The sequence below is a fragment of the Monodon monoceros genome, unplaced genomic scaffold, assembly GCF_005190385.1.
Source record: "Monodon monoceros isolate NGI ecotype Baffin Bay Population unplaced genomic scaffold, NGI_Narwhal_1 Super_Scaffold_9, whole genome shotgun sequence".
Lineage (NCBI taxonomy): Eukaryota > Metazoa > Chordata > Mammalia > Artiodactyla > Monodontidae > Monodon > Monodon monoceros.
The window spans coordinates 47,508,697-47,533,970 of NW_021703786.1; the positions used below are offsets into that span (position 1 = coordinate 47,508,697).

Here is a 25,274-nt window from a genome sequence, read left to right on the forward strand (position 1 = left end):
TAAAGTGTACAATTCAGTGGTTTTTAATATATTCTCAGATGTGTAGCCCTCACCACAGTATTTTCATCACCTCAAAGACAAATCCCTTACCTTTTATTCAGCCCTTCCTCCCCAAGGCTTAAGCAACTACTAATCTTTCTGTGTATAGGTTGTCCTGTCTTTCTTTCCTATGAATGGAATCATACAATTTGTGGTCTTTTGTGTCTGGCTTCTTTCACATATCTTAGTGTTTTCAATGTTCATCCATGTCATACCATGTATAAGTACTTCTTTGATTTTTATGACCAAAAAATTATACTCCACTATATGGATATTTTGTTTATCCATTTGTCTGTTGATAGATATTTGGGTTGTTTCCACTTTGGACTATGAATAATGTTGCTATAAACATTCATGTATAGGTTTTGGTGTGGACATATGTTTTCATTTCTCTTGGGTAGAAACCTAGGAGTGGACTTGCTGGGTTTTATCATTTGAGGATTTCTCCACATCCTCACTAACACTCATTGTTATCTCACATTGTGATTATAGCTATCCCGGTGGGTGTGAAATGGTATCTTATTGTAGTCTTGATTCGCATCTCCCTAATGGTTAATGATATTGAGCATCTTTTCATGTGTTTATTGGCCATTTTTATATCTTCCTTGGAGAAACGTCTATTCAGATCCTTTGCTTACTATTTTATTTTTTTTTTGCGGTACGCGGGCCTCTCACTGTTGTGGCCTCTCCCACTGCGGAGCACAGGCTCCGGAAGCGCAGGCTCAGTGGCCATGGCTCACGGGCCCAGCCGCTCCGTGGCATGTGGGATCTTCCCGGACCGGGGCACGAACTCATGTCCCCTGCATCAGCAGGCGGACTCTCAACCACTGTGCCACCAGGGAAGCCCTGCTTACTCTTAAATTGGGTTATTTGCTTTTTATTTCTTTGAGTTATAAGAGTTCTTTATACTAGATACAAGTCCCTTATCAGGTAGATGATTTACAGATATTTTCTCCCATTCTGTGGATTGTCTTTTTCATTTTTTTTTTCTTTTTCATTTTCTTGATGGTGTCCTTTGAAGCACAAAAGTTTTAAATTTTGATAAAGTCCAGTTTATTTTTTTCTTCTGTTGCTCATGCTTTCAGTGTCATATCTAAGAATCCTTTGCCAAAACGAAGGTCTGTATTATTCTTGTAGGACCAGATTGAGAGTGCACCAGAAATTAAATATTTGAAGGGGGTCATCATGCTGGCTCCTTGTGATATCTGTTTTTCTATATAGCACTTAGGGCACAGCACACTCAGCCTCCTTCTGTCTACCGATAATTTTTATGGCATTTGCTCACTTCCATTCTTTTGTGGTTGGGAGAATCAGGGCTGCAAACCCAGACGTTTCCTGAGACATTCATAAGTATCTCCTTAACTTTTTCCAGACTTTATAGTCATATGTTTTATTTTTTTATTTTTATAAATTTATTTATCTTTGGCCGCGTTGGGTCTTTGTTGCTGTGCGTGGGCTTTCTCTAGTTGCGGCGAGTGGGGGCTACTCCTGGTTGCGGTGCATGGTCTTCTTATTGTGGTGGCTTCTCTTGTTGCGGAGCATGGGCTCTAGGCACACGGGCTTCAGTAGTTGTGGCACGTGGGCTCAGTAGTTGTGGCTTGCGGGCTCTAGAGCTCTCAGGCTCAGTAGTTGTGGCGCACGGGCTTAGTTACTCCGCGGCATGTGGGATCTTCCTGGACCAGGGCTCGAACCTGTGTCCCCTGCATTGGCAGGCGGATCTTAACCACTGCACCACCAGGGAAGTCCCTCATACATTTTAAAACCTTTCAACATCATGAAAAATATCATCTTAGGCTAAACCCAAGTAAACACTACAAACAGTATAGGCAAAGATGAGATTTCATAGAGCAACTCTCAAAACGAAATAGAAAATATATTTCCTGTAAGATCCTTCTGCTTTTTTTTTAAAAGAAATTTATAATTGTTAAAATTTTAAAAGTCAGACATTACAGAGATTTATAGTTTTGTAAGTAACAGTTTTTCCTAATCCTGCCCTGAAGATTCAACCCCTACTGTTTGGACCTCGTTCTTTTTTTCCCATATAGATTTTAACATGACTCTTAGTTTTTGTTTTTATTTGCTCATTTACACAGGCTCCGTTGCCTACCCTGCCATTAGCTCCTTGCTCTCCCTCTCCTTTCCCTGCCCTCCCCCAGCTTGTGGTCTCAGCTCAGGTTACTGACACTCTGGAGAGCTCTCTCTCCTTTCTGAACTGGTGACTGATCTCATCAAGGAGAAAGTGTTGGGGACCTGTCTATTTTTGCTGTCAGCATACCACTTCCCACCTCTGTTAAACTTTTCACTTGGCAGGAAAGGTTCCTCTCTTCCATGCTCTATAAGGACTTTTTGTACCTAGATTTAAAAAAAATTCCACGAATCCTTGAAGGTTATAACCAGTCTAGCCTGTAAACCTTGATTCTGTAATAAATCTTATGAAATTTTTCTTGATACAGTTTTTCAAGAAAAACTGCCTTTTTTTCCCCTGCTGTTCTTTAATTTATATATACATTTGGTAGTTATCTAAGAATCCCAGTTTTTACTTTAGAGTTGCTTTAGGATATAATTGGGAGGATATTTGCGGGGGTGGGTGGAGGAGGAATTTTAAAAGAAGACAACAACAATTTAGGGAAAAAATAAAATAAGATTTAAACTGAATTTATTACAGAAAAACAGCTGATCACCTTAGAAAGCCTCTCTTTGCCATACCTGGCTCTGGCCTAACAGTACTTTGCTTTTGTGGTAGGTGTTCAACAAGTGTTTGTTTGAATGAATAAATGAATAAGTAAGTACATTTTGTCCTCTTGGAGTTCATACTTGCTTCTGAGTTTCAGTCTTTTTGGTCCTCATTCACTAACTCCCTTCAAATTTAAGCAGGTAATAGTGGAAGTGTCTAAGCTATTCGTAGTGAATTCCACATTGTAAGTCACTTCAAATTTTAATTTTTCCATTTATGAAACAGTTTTGAGGGAAAAATATGTAGTACACCATACACATTTTTTGGTTAGTAATGTTATTTCTTTAACATACTGAATAATAACATGGCATAACACCTGCCCCTTGAAGCCAAGAGTGGGTTGGAGTTCAAAGTCCTAAATTTTGAACCATCTAAAACAACATCTGAAATTCTGGTTGCAGAAAATCTTTAGCTTTTTTTGTTTATTTTCTCACCCTTATATAAACCCAATATCCATTTGTTTCTTGAATCTAGGCGCTCCGGGAGTTGGTATTAAAATACCGTGAGAACATCATTAATGTGCGGACAGCAGCAGATCACGTGGAAGAAAAGCTGAAGGCTGAAATACTTTTCCTGAAAGAGCAGATTCAAGCAGAACAGTGTTTAAAAGAAAACCTCGAAGAAACTCTGCAGCTAGAAATAGAAAACTGCAAGGAAGAAATAGGTGAAGATAAAAGTGATGTAGTTTAGAATTGAAGGCACTAAATAAAACTTTTTCTCTGGTTATAACAGTCTTAGAATGTAGAAAACAAAGTATAGGAAAGAACTAAGTGAGGACTCAGTCCCTTTCTCCGGATGTTGATATATCCAGTGATTAGGAGTTAAAAAAAAAACACCCCAAAACTCATCTTTTTAGGGGCTCTGGTGGCCTCTCTGGCAATTACTAATAGATAGGAAATTCAGGACTTGAACCCAGACACTGGGGAATATGAGTAGATGGGTGGCATTTCCTTGTAGAACTCAGAAGTGTTAACAGACTCCTGCTGGGATTAGCTCCCCCCACCCCCACCCCCCCGCCCCCGAGCTAGGTGTAGGTATTTGATGCAGAGACAGTTTATGCCATGGTGTTCTCGTGTGGACTCTCACTTTTCCTGAGCTTGATTATGATGCTGATTGGTTGGGGATAATTTTGAGAAAGGGGTGTTGGTCCCTCACCCCCATTCTGCCCACTGTGTTCAGTACAGCATTTGACTTTCATTGCATGAGATTGAGCTTATGGGGGAAAGGGGTGTTTTAAGAAAAAATTTAAATGCAAAATAATAAATGCTAACATGTCTCCTTTTTTCCTCCTAGCTTCCATTTCTAGCCTAAAAGCTGAATTAGAAAGAATAAAAGTAGAAAAAGGACAGGTGAGTTTCAAATTGATTCTGTCAGCAGCCAGTATTTATTTATTGAATCCTACTGTGCTAGACTCAAGGAATGAAATATAGTTAGGACATAGTCCCTGCCTTCAAGCAACTCCTGGGAAAAATACAGTGGAATATGGGCGTGATGATGGTAGAGACCATTTAATGAGAGCCTGCTCTGTGTTGACTGGAGGAGGTACAGGGAAGACTAAGATGTGACTTGGCCTGGAGCTTCCACTGTGGTGGAAGGACAGGCAAGCTGTGGTCTTGACATGATAGATACTTAAAAGCTACAAAATACTTAGATACTTAAAGCTACAAAATCTTTTACAAACAGGAGGTGATGTTTTCTAGTTGGCTTAGAGTCTCCTTCTCTTAGACACCATGAACACCTTTTGGTAGATGACCCCATTCAGCTTACTGGCCTCGTTATTCATTGACTCAATGACCTTTGCTGCTGTGCTGCCCTGCCTTGCCACACTCCTGCCTGCACCTTGCCCCACTTCTGACATCTCACTCCAGGCTCATGACCCCTGTCTACCATCTTTCCAGCCCTTAATCCCGTAGGTTCATCTGTCTGAGTACCTCATTCAGACCTTCAGTTCCTTAAACTTTTCCTTTTCTGCTGGTTTTAGCAACTTCTTCTTTCTTTCCTTCTAAGCAGCATCTGAGATGGCTTGCCTCTTCAACTAGTCTCCCACTAACTCCTGCAAGCCCCCGATTCCTTGCTCTTGTGCTACCCTCACTTGATACCGCCTAACCCTGGATTAATCCTGGTGTCCACCTTCTATGCCTCTGCCCCCAGCTGCTGGTTCCACTGGAATGAGGAACACTGCGTGGTCTTGCTGCCAGGTGCTGCTCATAGCCTTTCATTTGCTCTTTTTTAATATTTTATTTTATTTATTTATGGATGGATGGATGGATGGCTGTGTTGGGTCGTCGTTTCTGTGCGACGGCTTTCTCTAGTTGCGGTGAGTGGGGGCCACTCTTCATTGCAGTGCACGGGCCTCTCACTGTCGTGGCCTCTCGTTGCAGAGCACAGGCTCCAGACGTGCAGGCTCAGTATTTGTGGCTCACGGGTCCAGTTGCTCCGCGGCATGTGGGATCTTCCCAGACCAGGGCTCGAACCCGTGTCCCCTGCATTGGCAGGTAGATTCTCAACCACCGTGCCACCAGGGAAGCCCCTCTCCTTTCCATTCCTCACAGTGGACGTTTCAGTCGCCGCTCAGCTCGCCCCCTCCTGATAGCGCGTGGCGGCCTTGTGCCCCCGTCGTGAGCAGGGCCCACCTTCAGCTCCTCGGTCGCATGCTCTCCTGCTTTGCTTCCCAGCCTTCTCGCTTCTTCAGAGGAAAGGGTGACCTGTTCTGACTAGTCTTATGTCACTGCACATGTGCTTTGACTGGGTCCGTCACATCTTTTCCTGGCATCCTCTCCATCTTCCCCTTCCAGTGTGGGCCTTGAACTTCTGCCTCTTTGTCTTTTCCATTATGCATAACCAATCTCAGAGGTCTCCTGGTAAGAGGGGAAAAGTTTCTCTTTGGATTGTACTTCTTTCTACAGCTACCAGTCCTTCTTCCTTTTATACCCAGAGTTCTTGAAAGAGTCATCTCCACTGCCTGACCTCCCAGTCACTCCTCAGCCCACTACAATCAGGCTTTGGCTCCCACTGTGCTATCAGGTTACACTGGCAAAGTCGCCAGCGTTCCAACGTGTCCCACCTTTCCACTCCCTCTGCCACTGTTAGGGTTGACTTCAGTGCTCACCTGGCTCATTGTAACAGCCTAACTTCTTTCCCTGCCTCCAAAATTGATCCCCTTCAAATTTCATTTTCATATTGAAACCAAGGTGATTATAAACTTGACTGTGAGCAGTCTGGTTTAAAACCCTTCAGTAGTTTCCTTTATCTATAGCCCAGCTGGGATCTCCTGCCTCACCACTGCCTCTCCAGCCTCAGCCTCCAGGGCCCCAGAACTCTGTGCTGTAATGTAGCAAGAGCTCACCTCAGTTCTTTAACTCATTTTTTTATACGTCAACTCCCTCTTTTTGGAGTACTCCCTCCACCTCCCCCTTCCCACCCTTTAAGGGTCAGATGTCATCTCTTCAAGGAAGCCCTTCCCAACTTTTCTGGCAGAATTAAGTGCTTCTTCATCCATGTTCACATGGCATAGTTAACTTACATGTCTGTCTCTCCTGATTTTTCCATCCCCAGGCCTTAGAACATAGGAGGTGCCTAATAAATGTTTGATAAGAGAAAGAGTAGGTCTTGAAGAATCAATAGAAGATCCACAGATATCAAAGGGTAAGAAGAGCATTCCAAGCATAGCCAGTATCCAGGGCCTAGGAGGATGCGAGCTTGGGTGCATTTCTCCAGGCTGCAGGCTCCTCCAGGCAGATGTGCTGTGACCTGTAGGGACTTTCTGTGTGTTTCAGCTTTTCCCTTTTTCACAGTTGGAGTCCACATTAAGAGAGAAGTCTCAACAGCTTGAGAGCCTTCAGGAGATGAAGATCGCTTTGGAAGAACAGTTAAAGAAAGAAACTGCTGCTAAGGTGACATTTTTGTTGGTAGTTTCGTAAAAAAGCAGTGTGAAGAATGTAGAATCACACCTTCACTGTTTAAAAAACAAAGCCTTGCTGCTTTGAAATAGTGCCACCTTCTGAAAGTTGGCAAGACTCTCCGCTTGCAGAAAGAAAATGGAATGACTTTATCTCAGAGTTGGGTCAGATGTGCACACTGCCAGCTCTGGAGGTCTGTGTCACAGGCTTAACTGGCTTTTTAGGCGTTGAGCTAAAGGCCATGAACCAAACTTGGCACTGCCATAGCCAGAAGCATTGCTTTGGAAGTGCCATTCCATTCGACCGATTTATGAAATATTGTGCTGAGCCGTATTTGCCGCCTAAATTCTGATTAGTCCTGTTAGAATAAAAAGGCATGGGGCTACCTGTGGGGGGGGAGTTCGGTTTTGGTGGGCTGTGATCTAACCTTTAAGGGTAAAAATGTTGTGTATGTGTTATTTAATAGATCTCTGTTTTTAGAAAGGCTCCCGCACAGGGGGTCCTCCTGAAGAGTTTCCCTGTAAGGAAGACTGGGGGATAGCTGGGGCTGCCTCAGGCATATTCATTGAGAATTTTCCTGGCAGATGCTTGACTGTTGTGGTTGTCAGAGGAAATCCCTAAAGACCCTGTCCTGTTGCTGTGACAGTTACTGATCTTACAGCAGCTGCTTTTTGATGATTAATCATTGTCACCAGGCTGCTGGGGGTGAGGGGTGGAGCGCGGCACTTTCATTCATTTTTAATTTGGCTCTCATACTCAGTTCATTTTAGGACCTAGAACAAGTACCTTAGGCAGTGTGCACCCTTGCCCTGTAAAGATAAGAGTCAAAGGGAGACTAACAGGATACAGGAATATGATGGGCACCCACCTTTCCTCTCTAGTAGTAGGAAACGACAAGTGCCTAGATTTCCTGAGTGATTTTGACATATGGCTCTCCAGCATTAATCCTCATTCAAAACTTGTATTTTTTTAGGTTACTGTTGAACAACTAATGTTTGAAGAGAAGAACAAAGCTCAGAGGTTGCAGACAGAACTAGATGTCAGTGAACAAGTCCAGAGAGATTTTGTAAAGCTTTCTCAGACCCTTCAGGTGAGGCATTTGGGGAACCCCTGGACAGAACGCTGAGGAGGCACTTTTGGGGTTCTTGGTACCCAGGAGAATTTGCTAATCCCTGACTGGCCCACTGACAATAGCTAGAGGATTGGAAATTATGGCTGCCCCGGCCCCAGCTCCAAATGCCGGCATGGTCATTTAAGCTGGAAACCCTTTTCCTCTTCCTTGTTGGCCCTTAAGGGTAAAATATAAAGTCCTTAGCGTAGCATGTAAGACTCTTCCCAGCCAGGCCTACCCCTACGTTTTGTCCATCTCTCTGCCTTACATTTTATATTCTATGTTCTAATTTTTAAAAACTACTTGTGGTTCCTTGCCCACAGCATGTGTTCCCTCTGGAAGCATGGCCCCGTTGCTCCTTTCTTCCAGGGCCCTGCTTAGCTTTGTCCTCCCTGTGGAACCCTCTCTAGGTCCCCAAGCTGGTATAGTGACATTTAGTATATTGTGCTAAAACTCTATATAAGCTTGATCTTTTCCCCCAACTGAACTGTGGGTTCTCAGAGGTCAAGGATCAGGTCTCATTCATCTCCATAGTCCCAGCACCTTATACTGGGTCTGTTACACAGCAGCTTTGGGGAATTGTTTTTTTGGATTTAATTGTTCTTGCTGCCTCTTTTCTTTGAAGTGAGTAGTTTCTGTTGAGTTAATCTCCATTTCAGCTAAACCAGTCAGAGTGAACCAGAAGGTCTAGGCAGGAGCCGTCTGCACTTACCTCGCTGCATTATTTCTCTAGGTGCAGTTAGAGCGGATCCGGCAAGCAGACTCCTTGGAGAGAATCCGGGCAATTCTGAACGATACCAAACTGACAGACATTAACCAGCTCCCTGAGACATGACACCCTCATGGCAGGACTCTAGCCTGCACTTTGGGTTTTTAACTCATCTTTAGAGCAACATTAATTATTATTTAACTCTTAACTGAAGAAGAAGTCACACACAGAAAAAGGAAGACTGGAGAAATGCTTAATTCTAGTGGGGAGACTGTGCAGCACGGAGCAGCAAACAGCCAGGGTAATTTGCAGTAAAAAAGACCTTTCAACTGGGAACGCTAGCCAGACTCCAGACCTGATTCCAGGGAGTGTGGGATCAGATTTGGTGATGGAGGAAGTGCTGTTTCCTTGCCTGCTTTAGTCAACATTTCCCTGCCCTTCAGCACCGTCCCAGTAGTGTTTGAAATGGCATTTCCTGTTCATAGCTGTTGCAAGAGAGAATTTGTTTCTGTTGTCTATAGAGTTCATCAGTAACAGTATTCAGCTAGCAGACAGAGGTGGAGTATGCCGTATGAATATTTTATATTAAAATATGAAGTTTGAGAGCAGCCCACTGGCTAGTGACTGTATTTCCTAGCTCAGTGTATTTTTTTTTTTAACCATTTTATCTTGCATTGGAGGACCTTAAATGCTACTGAAACTTGCCTGAGAACCATAAGACGGTGGCAGACAACCAATTCAATGGAATTGGAACCGAATTAATTATGAGGACTTGCAAACTTGGCTGGGGCTTCTGGAAGTTGAGGTTAAAGGAAAAGCACAAGAAACTGTTTGGAAGCACTTTTCCTGCTACCTGGGTAAGTTTCGTGGACTCACAGGTACCAGGGTCAAGGTGAACTGGCACCATCTACTCTTCTGAAAACTGTTTTAGTTTAGTTATTGGATCAGTGGAAAAAATATTAATAAAACAAGCTATGTCTGACAACATCTAGTATAAATTTATAAGTCTGCTGCTTATTTTATTTTCAACTCGAGTCAGTGGGCCTGAGTACATACTTGTTTCAAAAGTGTCAAATACAAAAATGGTGATAACTAGGTTTGGCAGATACCTATTTTATATTTTTCTTTTATATTTTAGACCTGGAGTGTGATAATGCTTATGGTGAAGTTGGGGAAAACCCAGTTAGTTGATCAGTCTGGAAATCTGCTTTGTCATTTCTATGAGATTAGATTCCTTTCCTGTGTGGATAAAGTTTCAATGAACAGGTTGTCTTTGCCGTAGCCTTATGAAGTGTTGCAGAAAGCACAGGATGGATTTATATTCACTGTTTACCTGCAGTACTGTTAGCCAGTGGAGACTACACCTTTTAATTCATCATACAGATGGTTCAAAAGTAAAACTGTTGTTTTCAAATTTTTGTGATTGGTGTTGTGTAACGGCAGAGTACTTGAAGGAACCATATGGAAATTAAGTGGATTGAGTAGATTGTTTGGCTCACATAAAGCTACAACTTTAATTGTTATAAATGAAGTCATAATGGACTAGCCCTAAAGATCTTTATTTCTGTCTTCCATAGGACAGGACAAGGTAAGGCCTACATACCCCATTCCTTGGGCTATTGCTGTAGTCTTACATTCATGATTATGAATTTTGAAAGTAAACACTAATTATGGAAATAGTGCTGTAGGCTTGCATGCATGAAACATTATTTTAATTGGTCTAAAGTCCCTTTGTATAAAGTACTACTCTGTTTCCTTTAAAGGAAACATGTATCCTCATTGAGTTACAGGGAATTTTATTAATTCCAAAAATGCAATCACTTTAAATTATATTAGTGTCAGACTAGTCCCTTGGATAAACTCCAAGCTAATTTGTTTCAGATTATTAAAATTGGCACCATAAATCAAGATGAATAATTCATAACCTTCCTGAACGAACTGAACTACAACTCCCAGGGAACTGCTTGGCTGAGACTGGGTACCTTGCTGATGCTTCTCTCCAGAAGATGGTACTGGGCCAGTAAAATTCATGATTAGGAAACTGTTAGCAGTCTCTACAGTGGCAGACGCAAATTGTTGGAACCCAGTTTTTTGAGAAAAATATGCTAGAAAAACCCAAATTGAGACTAGGTTTTGTTAACAGTCTCTACTTCTGGTATGAAACACTTCTTTAACCTGGGTTTTCTTTATAAGTGGGAAACTGATTTAGAAGGTAGTATTTAGCCCTTCGAGACAAAAGAAAAGGTCAGCTGGGTTTCACGGGTGTTCCTGTGCTTGTATTCAGTCTGTGTACACATGTTCCCATGCATGTCTAACCTGATTTACCTCTTACCTGTAACCTACCTTACCATGTGGCTTTTAATTGGCAGTCACTCAGCCATTTCTAGGCAGGTACGGTATTACCTTTCAGAACTCATTGGCAGGTATAAAAATATTACCTAATGCTAAAAGACAAAATCATATACTGTATACCAAGCTATTTGTTTCTCCATTTGAGATCCTACATGTGCACCTCATACCCACTCAGTGACATGTATTGGGACACAGAGCGCAGCCGAACTCAGCTCTGAAAGGAAATACTGCCTGTCGAGGAAGTGAGCCAGCAGTGGCCTTGCAATTGTGGATACCGAGTTCTGCTGTGAGCAGATTTCAGGTATAACCATTTGTTAACTGTACTGAAGGCGTGTCCTTAAGAAGAAAGTGTTCAAATTAAAAAAGCTGCTGTCTAGTATACTGTGTGGCCTTTTCCTTTGAGTTCTAGGGTTCTGTCCCTCTTCAGAGTCATATTTCTGGTGCTGCTACGTTAAAATGCAGCCTTTATTCTTGTTCAAATATCAAGAAAACTCAGTAGCGTTCACGGAGGTCTGCAGTGTGCAGCTGAAAGTCTTGGGCGCTTTTTTTTTTCCTTTTAAATCCTAGGCCCTTGCTGAATACAATCATATACTTGAGATTGTATATAAACCACATTTCAATTTTTAAATAAAAGCATTTATTCAGTCATTATAAAACAAGTATAAAAAGTGATGAACAACCACACCAAAGTTCATCCTTTAAAATGCCTCTTTATAAATTAGATAACGCTACCTGTTCGTTTTACAATGAGTTTAAGCCTTCACTTGTGTTAATTTCAGGTGTGAATCTGTTCCTGGTGGTGTCAGAAGTTTACATGATTTCGGATATCGTTAATTTGCTTCACCATTTCTCTTATGTGCTCACCCCTGTAAAATCATAAAGTTACTCACTTTGGGTAATACAACATATGAATAAACCATTAATATTGATTCGTAAGACCTCAGTAATACTGAAGTATCTTAGAAGTGCTCTGCTAGAATTAACGGCTTAAGGTTTCAGATGGATAGTAATGGTAATTCGTTTAAGGCTAGAGGTAGCAAATATAGTAGTGGAACTGCTGGAAATATTTTTGAACATATTCACTGGGGAATACCTTGACCACACAGCAAAATTATAAAGAAAGACATCCTTTTTAACCCTCTCAACTTTTAAGTCCTTATCTATCAGCATCATACACTTCCTGTCCTGGTAATTACTTGACACGCAAATGTCAACTGGTCTTATCTGGGCAAAGAAAGGTTGATTTTGGCATTTTGCAAAGGAAAAACTACCTCACACTAACAGCTGATTGGTACTTACTCCTCCTTCAGGATGGACTGAATGCATTTTCGCTGGTAGGCGCTGAGAGTAATGGTGGGCTTCTGAGGACTTAGTACCTTTTCCATCTTTCGTTGTTGATAGTCTTTTTTCATAGTAACCTTGAGTATCAAACAGAACACAGACACTTTAGCTATGGTTTGCTACACATTTTCATAGTATCTATTTCAGTCTGTTCTTTTACATTTTATAAAATTATTTTCTGTAGAAGGAACACTTTAAAAAGTACCAGAGGTAGCCACCTTGTGTCCATTCCTACCTGTTTGATGGCATTGCCCAAATGTCGAAGTTGATCAGGTATCAGCTGTAATTCTTTCTTCATGTCTCTCTCACTGTCAGAGAGAACTGGGAGCTGACAGTGAAAACTGTGAAGCACTTTTTTCATCCTGTAGAAGAGGTAAGCAAACATCTCAGCTTAAGATCTCAGCTCCTTAGGAGGAACACAATCCTAACTAAAGCTCCTAATTTAGGAATCTGGTGTCTGTGAAGGAGGCCTCCACAGGATGGGTTTGGGGAAAGCATCACTGCACTGTCGTCCGTAGAATACACCTCAGAGGGGTATCTAGCACCCACGAACTTAATAACACTAGTAGTACCTGACCTGAGTAGGGAACTGAATGTTATACAGTTACACGGCCCACTGACCTGGTCATGATATCTTCTTGTTTTTCCTTGGCTTCCTCATATTTGTCAGCTAAGCGCTCGGCCACTTCCCGCAGACTTTTCCTAATGGCATAAAAAGCAAGAGTCTCTAGGAGTGCACCTTGATGGTGAAGCCAGCTAATGTGGTTCAGTATCTTAGGGTGAGACACAGTTCCAGTCTAGCTGAACTATTTTTTTTCTCCCTTGTCTTGGCACTTACCTTTCCTCTCGACAATAATTGAGATCTTCTAGTTGTTTCTTTTTTTGGTCACATAACAATTTGACCCTTCAAGAACAAAAAGAAATTTAATCAAAAGCCAGGTCTAGGCCATTATACAGTGTCAGCTCCAGCCAAGGACTGACTGGTATGTGAACAGAGGCCATCCTACCTCCGCTGAATCTCCTCCTTTGCCAGGTCCTGTTTAAGAATGTACTGTTCTCTGAACACCTGGGTGGCTCTGCTGATGAGCTGAAGGCATTCTTCGGGAGGAGGAGCCGTATCTTTTTCAGATGATCTTAAAAACAAAAAAAAGTTTGTCATTACTTTGCTCAGCTGGGTAAAACAACTGAAGACAGACTCACGTCTTTTTACACTTCTGTTTATCTTTCTCAAATGCTTCCATATCTGTGTATTCTCTCTCTATTCTCACTAGCTGATTAAATATGCCCTGGTTTCTTCCAACTCCAACATAGTAAAAAGTATATGAAAAGAAATAGCTGAAGAGTAATTACAAAACAGAGAAGGGAGCCAGTTTTTAAAACTGATACGCCCTAAATTACATACTTCAAAAATGCTGGATTTGCAACACTACGTTGCAAAATGCTTCTAATATGTTTTTCAAAGGAATCCGGGGTTTCAGCCAGAATACGGAGGGGAGACTCTGCCACTTCAACATCCTCTCGGGTACAAAGCAGGGGAGGAGACACTGGATGGACTGTGCTTCTGCAAAATAAAAGAAAAATAAAATTTACCATGGAGTTACTTGCTGTAAGTATAGGAAAACCTAAATCACACTTATCCAGAATTCTGAGGATATAAGAAACTATGAAGTGTTACAAATACTCCCAATGTTAATTTCAGAAAGCCTGAAAGATTTTTGCAAACTTTTAACAGCATGGCCAATGACTTACTTTGCAATGATTCAAATCTGGGAGTTTGTTAATAACATTACTTTATAGACAACTTGTATTTCAGAGAGTTGGCAGAAGCATGATTTGAAGGTATCTAGGTAACTAATATTTAGAAGTTTTTTTCGCCTTTGGGATTCATGTTTTTATTCTGAAGTATCCTAGTATGACTAGGTCTTATTTTACTAAAGGTAGGGTAGGATTTTAAAAACATGCTGAGGCAACAGGCAAAAAGGCAGTTTTTTGTAGTGATTTTATTACTTTTGTTCAGTCCTGCTAGTTTTTAGTCTCTTGTAGTATAAATATCACAAAATTGATAGTGAATTATTTTCTTTTCCAAATGATGTCACTTCTCAAAGAGTATGGAGATCCTTCTAAGGACAGTAAATTAATGCCAGTGTTTTGAACTATGTCAATATCTAGAAGCACATGCCTTCAAATGACACCAAGAGACTGGGGGGAAAGGGGTCTAGTGTTCCAGTACTCCATGGCTTGTTAGACACTCCTATTCCTGCATTTATAAAACTCAGAATGACCTTCCAGAGCTGTTGAAAACGGTACTTATAGCTTAATATGGGTTCCTTAAGGGGAACAAAGGTTATGAGTTCAGCTATATATACCACCTTTCTTCCAGAGTCTACATATTCTGTGATGTCCCTATGAGGCTGGCAGAGATGGAGAAACTGGACTTTGAAGTCAGAAAGCCCGGTCTTTGCAGCCCAGTTCTATGTGTTCCCTGTGACTCTGGCCAATGTACATAACCTCTCTGTCCCTGATCCCTTCTCTACAAAATGAGGATAACGGTGCTGTCCTTAGCGCAGGGTTGCTCTGATTGCCGGAGGCTTACTTCTGAGCCTGGCACATAAAGTTTAAAATCATTAAATCAGGGACCTCCCTGGCAGTCCAGTGGTTAAGACTGTGCGCTCCCACTGCAGGGGGCGAGGGTTTGATCCCTGGTCCGGGAGCTAAGATCCTGCATGCCATGTGGCGTGGTTAAAAAAAGAAAAAGAAAAATCATTAAATCTAACTCATATTAATGATGGAGTTCAGTATCTTAGTATTCTTTCCACACTTGGGTAAAGTTCTTAACTGTCCGCTAGCTAAAGGAGATGCCAGAAATTATGCCTTAAATAAATCCTTCCAGAGATGGCAGGAGCAACAGAAATAACCCTCCCTCCAACCCTCAAGTCAGAAGCCAAAGCATAAACCATGTATCTTCAGTCCGGTTACTAAGGACATCTTCCCAGCTTAGATTTTGCAGAATTAACAAGAGCTGCGTGGGAATACAAAGGGGGACGTACAGTAAAGGCCTTATGAGGCATTCGTAGTTACTGGTGATGCAGATCATCGTAGGCCCCAGAATGTCAGGGACAATCCAGAATCCTCGGATTGGAGCTGGCTGCCTAAAAAAAAAAAAAAAACACAGCTATAGTTAAACTACAAAATAGCAAAAGCAGTGGATCCAAAAGCAACGATATGGCTGAGGTTTGTGGCCTTCTCAGGGCTGGGTCGACAGTTGGGTGGGACATGGTATAAGTGCAGTGACCTCAGAGGTGGTGACTTGGAAACCTGTATTACTTACAGCTCTGATTGGTTTGAATCAAGCTGTCACTCAGCAGCCAGACGTCGCTTGACTTACAGGTCACTCAGGAACCCACAGCCTCATGGTGCTCACTGTAATCTCGGCAGTTAGCACGATACGATGAAGCCAACTCTTTACGTCTGTCTCTTTCTCCCAACTCGCACGTAAGCTCCAGCTACCTCTGCATGCCTAGCCGAGCGCCCGACCCAGATTAGGTGCTCAGAAACTGTTGACTGAATAGTGTCCTTCTCACCTTAAAAATTCAGTGCAGGCCAGCATCTATGTCACAGGACTTAATTTACTGTGCACAGCACGCAGCTCCCTCTCAGTCTTGGTCTACTTCACTGAAGAAAGTGAAAACTGGACCTCAGACAGGAACTGTCTTTCCTGCCAACATGCTCACCCCACCCCCACGGCTCACTTCTGCCCCAGACTGTCGACGCCATCTCCTCTCGTGTCTTCTGAGATTTGCTCCGTCAGCTCTGCAATCACAAAATCTCCCTACTGTCCATTTACCCTCAGCTTATAAACAAGCTGACATCTCTTCCATTCAAAACACTCTGCACTGTAGTTTCAAGCTCTCCTTAACTTATTCCCTCTTCCTTTCCCTTTAGAGCCAGCAGTCTTTCAACAGTAGCCTGCAGTATTATTTCTCCTTCCACATCTCTCATTTGCCTTTTTTGCAGGGGAGGGGAATGGTGGTGAGGGAGTCTGGGAGGTTAGAAAAAATTTTTCTTCTGCATTTCTAGCGTGAAATCTACATACAGAAGAGTGCATACAGACACTGTGACCACTATCCAGGCCAAGAATGACAGCACTACAGGGGCCTGAGACCTCCCGTATGAACCTCCTGATCACAACCTTCCACTTGATTTTTATGATACTCATGTTTTCGTTTTGCTCCATAGCTTTCCTATCTATGTATGTATTCATTCCTAAGCAATACAGTTTTACCTGTTTTTGAAATATACTATATATACGTATATATTATAAATGAGATTTTATTATCTATTTTCCTCATTCACTTTTCACCTGTGCTATTCGCTCCCACCCACAAAAGCGTTTCTCCGTGGTTCTCAATGAACCCCCATGTTGCCAAATCTGGACACTTGAGCGCTCTTCACTGCTTTGCTGTACTTATTTGATGCTGCTCCCCCTGCCTCCTCTCTGAAACAGCCCCCTCCCTGGCACCCTTCCCCCGGGTTCTCCTTCAGTCTCTCTGGCCGCCTTTTACTTGTTTCCTGCCTGGGCTGGGCTCCTCGCCCTCCACTCACTGCTTGTAAGAAAGTGTTGCTCAAGACTCTATACTCAGGTGTCCTCTACTCTAGGCCCTTTCCTGGGGAACCTTCATGCTGACAATTCCCACATCCATACCGTCCTAGCCCAGACCTACGTGTCCAACTGCCTATGGGCTCCTCCACTTGGATGTCCTTTGGAACAGAAGACTCTAAGTGCCCCCATTAACCCATCTTGAGTCTTCCCACATCCACTTTCTCCTACGTCCAATTTTTCTGAAGGGTACCGCATCTACCGTTATCCCGGGGTAGAAACCTGGGAGTCACTCTAGATGTTTCCCTTTATTCTATTAATCAAATATTTACTGAGTATCTACTAGGCACCCTGTCAGACACTGAGTGTACAGACATAAGGCGATGGTATAAAGTATGAAACAGACAGACATGGTCTCTGCCTTCGTGAAACATTTATATTCTAGTAGTGGTGACAGACATTAAACAAACAAAAATATCAATTTAAGTATGTGCTACAAAGAAAAAGAATAATAGGAGAACCCAAAGGGGTTCTGGGAAATCAAGCGGACCCTTTATGAACTGACATTAAGATCAGAAAAGAATCAGCAAGTGAAGACTGACAGGGGTTATGACTGGGGATATACCTCCCAGACAGAGGACACAAAACGTGGAATGGCTGTGGGCAGAGGAGAGCTTCTGATGCACAGATACTCTTGGGGTGAAGTATCATGTCTGCATGGGAGTGTAATATACATATATACCTGAATTACTGAAACAGCTATTGTTATCTGTGTTTAGAAGGGAGAGAAAGTCCTTACCTGCATGGCAATGGCTTCGTACAAAGAATGTGTTCTACAAAGCATTTCTGTTCTGTAGCTAGTTCCTGTAAACTGTCCTTATCTTCTTCATCTACAAAAGAACACATATGTAAGTTAAATAACAAAAGTCTCCAAATTAAAATGCTGATGACATTAGTTAAATGCGGTTAAGTTCTTGTCTCAGACCATTGCTTCTTAAAGGCTATGCCTCTCTGACACAGAAATCTCCTTTCCACAGGGGTCTAGATTTCTGCCTCAAGAAGGAAAGTGGATTTTCCTTGGTCAGAAATGCAGAAACGTTTCATTCAGGAGAACAATCCCAGAAATCATTCCCTTCCATTCTCTTCCTCACCCACACCAATTTTACTTTTATAACAGCTTTTTGAAACGTAATTCACAATACCACACAGCTCAACCATCTAAACTGTACCATTCAATGGGTTTTTAGTATATTAAAAGAATTGTACAACCATCACCACAAAAAATTTAGAATATTTTTGTTACCCAAAAAGAAACCCCCATGATACCCATTGGCAATCGCTCCCTAGTTTCTGCCAATTGCCCCAGACCTATGCAACAACCACTAGTCTACTTTCTGTCTCTGTGGACTTGCCTATTCCGGATACTTTATATAAATGGAATCACACAACATGTAGTCATCTGTGACTGGCTTCTTTCACTTAGCATGATGTTTTCAAGGTGCATCCATGTTGGAGCAGTTACCAGTACCTCCTCTTTCTGTGCGGCCACCCCACATTTTATTACCTCATCATCAGTTGACGGACACTTAGCCGTCTGGCTATTATGAATAATGCTGCTATGAACATCCGTTTAGAGATTGTATCCAAGTGTGAACATGTTTTCATTTCTCTTGGGTATATACTCTGGAGTAGAACTGCTGGGTCATATGGTAACTCTATGTTTAATCATTTGAGGAACTGCCAGACTGTTTTCCCAAAGTGGCTGGACCATTTTACATTTCCATAAGCAGTGCATGAGTGTCCCTATTTTTTCCAACACTTGTAATTGTCTTTTTAAATACTAGCCATTTTAGTGGGTGTGAAGTGGTATCTTGTGGTTTTGTGGTATCTCATTTCCATGACTGAACATGTTTCCATGTGCTTATTAGTCATTTGTATATGATCAATGGAACAATGTCTATTAAAATCCTTTGTCTGTTTAAAACGTTGGGTTATCCTTTTATTATTGAGTTCTAAGAATTCTTTATATACTCTAGACACAAGTCCATTATCAGATACATGATTTGGAAATATTTACTCCCATTCTGTGGGTTGTCTTTAGTGTTTCCTTCTAAGCGTTCTATAGTTTTAGTTCTTGTATTTTAGTCTTTGATCAATTTTGAGTTCATTTTTTGTGTATGGTGTGAGGTATAGTCCAATTTCTTTCTTTTGCAGGTAGATGTACACTTGTCCCAGCACCATTTGTTGCAAAGACTATTCTTTCCCCCATTTAACTGTTCCGGCACCCTTGTTGAAACCAACTTACTGTAAATGTAAAGGTCTATTTCTGGACTCTCAATTCTATTCATTGACCTATATGTGTATCCTTATGCCAATATCACGCTGTCCTGATTACAATAACTTCGTAAGTTTTGAAGCTGGGAAGTGTGGGTCCTCCAACTTTGTTCCTGTTTTTCAAGATTGTTTTCGCTATTCTAGATCATTTGCAATTCCATATGAATTTTAGGATCAACTTGTCAATTTCTGCAAAGAAGCCAGCTAGGATACTGATAGGAATTACACTGAATTTATGTATCAATCTGGGGAGTATTGCCATCTAACAATATTAAGTTTTCTGATCCATGGGATCAGATGTTTTTGATCTTCCTGTTTATCTTTCTCAAAGATCACATGGGATGTTTTTCATTAATTTAGGGTCTTATTTCTTTAAACGTTTTATAGTTTTTTTTTTTTAATTACTTAATTAATTAATTAATTGGCCACCCCATGCAGCATGCAGGATTTTAGTTCCCGGACCAGGGATCGAACCCGTGCCTCCTGCAGTGGAAGCACACAGTCCTAACCACTGGACTGCCATGGCACGGAATTCCCTGTTCTGTAGTTTTAAGAGTGTGTTTTGCATTTCTTTTGTTAAATTCATTCCTAAGTATTTTATTCATTTTAATGCTATTGTAAATGGAATAGTTTTCTTAATTTCTTTTTAGATTGTTCACTGCTAGTGCACCGAAATAGACCTGATACGTGTTTACTGATCTTGTATCCTGCAACCTCTCTGAACTCATTTATTAGTTTAAATAGTTTTTCAATGGGCCCCTATAATTAACTGTGTAAAAGATCGTGTCATTGGAGAATATAGTTTTACTTCTTCCTTTCTCATCTGGATACGTTTTATTTTCTTTCCTTGGCTAATTTCCCTGTCTAGAACCCCCATTATAATGTTGAATAGAAGTAGCTAGAGCAGACATCCTTTTGTTCCTGATCTTAAGGGGAAAGTGTGGAAGGCAGAACTTGTGTAGCAGTTAAATCAGACACTTAGCTGAAGACATTTCTAAGCCAAGTGTTGAACATGTGGTCTGATTTCTTCTTGCTGGTTACAGTATAATGTGAGGAAAGTATAATTGAGGGAAGAACTGTTAAACAGAATGGAACAAGGACTTGATGATCTAGGAAATTCTCAGCCTATGTGGATGGCAAAAGATGCTAAAATTAAGAGTCACCTTCCGGAAACATGTTTTAGAGAAAAAGCCACTGGTGTGACTGTTCAGTCTTTTGCTAATACCTCAGAAAGATCAAAAGTTCAGAATATTCAGTCACACAAAAGGCTCTTTGACGAGATTAAGAGCATGACTTAGATCCTTCAGGTCTCAGCAGAAGCCAAAAATAGAGGTGTGATTATATAGGGAAGATAGTGGATGAAACTCTACTATAGTGACTCCTCATGATATACACAGGAGACCCAAAAAGTTCCTGAGAATTTTATACCCACAGAAATACCACTGGCTTGAACTGAAAGGGTCAGAGGATGAGAGAAGGCTATTCCACCCTCAAAATTCTATAGGCAGAAAACAGGCTAATAAAACTACTCAACTACAAACAAATACAATCTTTCCTGAAAAATGAAAGATTACTCAGAGGGCAGAGCTACAAGCCCAGAGGATTATCCCCAGGCCTTGAAACACAGTGGAATTTAGATTTTTAAATTTCTTGGAACCTATGGTTCCTTTTTCCATTCCATTTTCTCCCCTTTTGAACTAGAGTATCTATAAGTGATACCTATGCCTGCCCCACATTGTGTTCTGGGAGCAGACAACTGTTTTCTAGTTTCATAGGTCCACAGATAGAGAGTAATTTTGCCCCAGGGTAGATTATACTTAGAGTCTAACTATAATTGATTTAAATGATTTAGATGATGACATTGCAGTACTTTTTTTTTTGCGGTACGCGGGCCCCTCACTGCTGTGGCCTCTCCCGTTGCGGAGCACAGGCTCCGGATGTGCAGGCTCAGCGGCCATGGCCCACGGGCCCAGCCACTCCGCGGCATGTGGGATCCTCCCCGGACCGGGGCACGAACCCGTGTCCCCTGCATCGGCAGGTGGACTCTCAACCACTGCGCCACGAGGGAAGCCCTACATTGCAGTACTTTTGAGCTCAGGACTTTTAGATGAGATTATGAACTTTGTGTGGCTATAGGGACAATGTATTTTGTCAGATGTGAATGTTTAGGGGACCCAGGTGGAATGGAGTAGGCAAAACGATGGACTCCCCAAAGATGTCTGTGTTTTAATCCCTAGAACCGGGATAATATGCTAGACTACATGATAAAGGGGAATAAAGATTGCAGATGGAATTAAAGTTGTCTATCAGGGCTTCCCTGGTGGCTCAGTGGTTAAGAATTTGCCTGCCAATGCAGGGGACACAGGTTCGAGTCCTGGTCCAGGAAGATCCCACATGCTGCAGAGCAACTAAGCCTGTGCGCCACAACTAATGAGCCTGCGCTCTAGAGCCTGCGAGCCACAGCTACTGAGCCTGCGTGCTGCAACCACTGAGGCTTGCGCACCTAGAGCCTGTGCTCCGCAATAAGAGAAGCCACCGCAATGAGAAGCTCGCACACCGCAACAAAGAGTAGCCCCCACTTGCCACAACTAGAGAAAGCCCGTGCCCAGCAATGAAGACCCAACACAGCCAAAAATAAATTAATTATTAAATAAATTTTTAAAAAGTTGTCTATCAGATGTCTTTGAAATAGGAAGATTAGCCTGGATTATCTGGGTGGGCCCAGTGTTATCACAAATTTCCTTAAAAGTGAAAGAGGAAAGGGGCTTCCCTGGTGGTCCAGTGGGTAAGACTCAATGCTCCCAATGCAGGGGGCCTGGGTTTGATCCCTGGTCGGGGAACGAGATCCCGCATGCATGCCGCAACTGAGAGTTCGCATGCCGCAACTAAGAAGTCCGCATGCTGCAACTAAAGATCCCGCATGCCACAAGGAAGATTCCACGTGCCTGTAACTAAGACCCGGCATAGCCAAAATAAATAAATATTAAAAAGAAAAAAAAAGTGAAAGAGGAAAGCAGAAAAGAAAGTCAGGGTTATACAAGGTGAGAAAGATTCAACTTTGTCCCACATAGCTGGCTTTGAAGATGGAGGAAGGGGACTAGAAGCAAAGGAAGGCAGAAGCTGGAAAAGGCTAGGAAATGGATTTTCCCTTAGAGCCTCCAGAAAGGAACACTGCTTTGTCTAGTGCGATCATTCTAGAACTTCAAACCTATAGAACTATAAGATAATAGATTTGTGGTGTTTAAAGACACTAAGTTTGTAGTAATTTACTACAGCTGCAATATTCTAGTACAGAAAGCACTTGATCTTTTTCTGTTAAGTGTAGTATTAGCTGTGGGTTTTTCATAGATACCCTTTTTCAGTCTGAGGAAGTTCTTTTTTTAGTGTTTTTAACATGAAAGGCTGTTGGATTTTCCTAAATGCTTTTTCTGTATCCGTTGAGATGATCATATAGTTTTTGTCCTTTATTCTATTTTTTTTTGTTGGGGGGGGTGGGGGTGGGGATGGCCCTGCCGTGCGGCTTGCAGGATCTTAGCTCCCGGCCCAGGGATTGAGAACCCGGGCCCCGGCAGTGAAAGCGCTGAGTCCTAACCACTGGACTGCCAGGGAACTCCCCTTTGTTCTGTTGATGTGGTATAATATTGACATATCAATTGATTTCTCAATGTTAAAGCAATCTCGCACCCCTCGGATAAATCCCACTTAGTAGTGGTGTATAATCCTTTTTATATGTTGCTGGGTTTGGTTTGCTAGTATTCTGTTGAGGATTTTTTACGTCTATATTCATAAGAGATATTCGTCTCTGGTTTTCCTTTCTTGGATGTCCTTGTCTGGTTTTGGTATTGTGGTAATACTATCTTCATAGAGTGATCAGGGAAGTGTTTTGTATTTTTTGTAAGAGTTTATGAAGAATTGGTACTAATGCTTCAAATATGAAGCCATGTTGTTCTGAACTTTTCTTTTTGGGTAGTTTTTGATTACTGATTCAATCTCTTTACTTGTTATATATACGTCTATTCAAATTTTCTATTTGTTTTTGAGTCAGTTTTGGTAATTTTTGTCTTTCTAGGAATCTGTCCATTTCATCTGCATTATCTAATTGGCATACAATTGTTCTTGACATTCCCTTATAATCTTTTATCCTTGGTATATCTTTATAATCTTGTATTTCTGTAAGGTCAGCAGGAACATCCCCACTTTCATTTCTAATTAATTTGAGTCTTTTTTATTTCTTGGTCAGTTTACCTACAGGTTTGTCAATTTTGTTAATCTTTTCAAAGAACTATCTTTTGGTATCATTTATTTTCTCTATAATTTTTCTGTTCCAAACTACTTTTTGATAGAATCTGTGAAACATACTGAAAAGTGAAAAACTCACCTGATCCAAGAAATCTGTGAAGTTTATGAATCCAAGTTAGCCCAACACTATGTACACCAGCTTCATGAGTACAGTGATATCTTGAGGGACACTTGGGATCTGCAAATGGAATCATTAATGATATAAAGGAAGCCATTAGAAAACAGTTCATCTGAGCAGGCCGCAGACATATCTGTTGATGGAAGTGATGCAAGGTCTACAGGACCTTCATACTGTGGCGCTGTGTCAGGGGTTTGGGAATTTAAAAATCTGACTTCAGTTTCCAAATACATTTTAAAAGTATAATTAACAAACACAATTCAAATATGTTATTTTCTAAATATTAATACAGAGTTCACCAAACATTAACACTTGCTGTCAGGTAACTCACTTATGCCTTTCTGTCCACCTCTGTGCATTTATTTACAGTTCTTCAAAATAAAATGGTGAGTAAGAAAGGCTGTAGTTCTGTAGGAAACCTATGCTTGCACGCATCTACTTACGTGAAACTGCTGAAGCTACTGCACTCCTACAGCACAGGTACTAGAAAGACTTCAGCACAGCTGCTTAGTGAACAGTCCTGTCACAGATGGTAAGTCAGGTGTAAAATGTGAAGTTTTACTTGTCTTGATAATGTTGACTTACAGATAGTTGTTTAAGTTTTAGATAGAATTTTTGTATTTATATTTATACCAAGAATTATGAGCAGTTGTTACATAATTTTAATGAAAATTTCTGTATTTCCATGGAGTCCTAGTTATCAGTAAGACTATTGTGAAACTAAAAGATGAACTCTTGAATACTTAATTTATAAATATTTATCTCTGTGACTCACGCTTTTTTAAAACATTAAACAACCAAAACAAAATACAGAAATAATGTCTATACTAAAGCTGATTTAAGATGGCAACTGTCATCCATAAGCCCCTAAACCAAATTTTTCTTTTATCTAACGGCCTCTCTTACTGCTGACTTTATAGTAAGTAAATGTTGTAAAGCGAATGTTATAGTATTTTCATCTGTTTTATATGTTGGGGTTCTGCATAACACCTCGGAAAATAGCATTATGCTATAAAAAGTTAAAAAAAACAAACTCCTGGCAATCTCCATGGTAATCATCTCTCTGAACAATAAAGTACTAAACAGTTTCTTTTCATTTGCCCACACCTGAGACTTAATTTAAGGCTCAAATCATCTCATCAGGTCTCCCAGTGTTTAAAGTGGCTTTTCAAAATGTGTCTGTGGTGCTGAAGTCAACAGAAAAACCTTAATATTGGGATGTGACAGAAATCTGTTATGAAAAAGGCAACATTAGTAACTGAAGTAGGAAATTTGCTAGACACCCCTGACAAGTTATATGGTAGCCATTCACTTATGTCATTAAAAATCTGGGTATGTTTCAGGTATTGTAATATGCCTTAAGTATAAATATGAATCAGTCAAAAATTTATTAGTTTCACATATGAAAATGTTATCTCTTATTCAAAGAATCAAGATAAAAAAGCCTACAATTAAGATTTCCCAAAAACATGTATCTTTACAAGGAAACCAATTAGTTTATGTCACTTTACCTCACTAGGTCTCAATTTCCTCATATATAAAGCAGAGTTCTGAGACTTAATATTTAGACTATATCTGTCCAAACCCTGTTCAATTAGACGTGCCCAATGAATCCTCTTTGCTGGTTTATTATATAAGGACTACTATGCCCTTAAATGTTTTGACTACACTTCAGTACAGAGTTGAAGCCATTATTACCAAACCCAGGCAAACTGGCTAATAGGACTGTAGGCAGATTAAG

General features: G+C 41.1%; 2 protein-coding genes across 3 annotated transcripts in view; one reads left to right on the top strand and one right to left on the bottom strand.

The window, feature by feature from the left end:
• Positions 1 to 9,490, top strand: part of RABEP1 (rabaptin, RAB GTPase binding effector protein 1) — a 97,123-nt gene extending 87,633 nt beyond the window's left edge. The window contains exons 14-18 of the mRNA XM_029213256.1: positions 3,248 to 3,437; positions 4,067 to 4,122; positions 6,568 to 6,666; positions 7,646 to 7,762; positions 8,517 to 9,490. Coding sequence (XP_029069089.1) covers positions 3,248 to 3,437; positions 4,067 to 4,122; positions 6,568 to 6,666; positions 7,646 to 7,762; positions 8,517 to 8,618 — 564 coding nt within the window. The 3' untranslated portion in view covers positions 8,619 to 9,490. The remainder of the gene's footprint in view (positions 1 to 3,247; positions 3,438 to 4,066; positions 4,123 to 6,567; positions 6,667 to 7,645; positions 7,763 to 8,516) is intronic.
• Positions 9,491 to 10,648: 1,158 nt separating this feature from the next.
• NUP88 (nucleoporin 88) overlaps positions 10,649 to 25,274 on the bottom strand; it is a 30,776-nt gene continuing 16,150 nt past the window's right edge. For both annotated transcript variants that reach the window (XM_029213259.1, XM_029213257.1), the window contains 10 exons: positions 23,495 to 23,593; positions 17,582 to 17,672; positions 15,233 to 15,334; positions 13,588 to 13,746; positions 13,193 to 13,318; positions 13,024 to 13,089; positions 12,807 to 12,887; positions 12,421 to 12,547; positions 12,144 to 12,262; positions 10,649 to 11,710 (listed from right to left, as the gene is read on the bottom strand). In XM_029213259.1, coding sequence (XP_029069092.1) covers positions 11,647 to 11,710; positions 12,144 to 12,262; positions 12,421 to 12,547; positions 12,807 to 12,887; positions 13,024 to 13,089; positions 13,193 to 13,318; positions 13,588 to 13,746; positions 15,233 to 15,334; positions 17,582 to 17,672; positions 23,495 to 23,593 — 1,034 coding nt within the window. In that variant the 3' untranslated portion in view covers positions 10,649 to 11,646. The remainder of the gene's footprint in view (positions 11,711 to 12,143; positions 12,263 to 12,420; positions 12,548 to 12,806; positions 12,888 to 13,023; positions 13,090 to 13,192; positions 13,319 to 13,587; positions 13,747 to 15,232; positions 15,335 to 17,581; positions 17,673 to 23,494; positions 23,594 to 25,274) is intronic.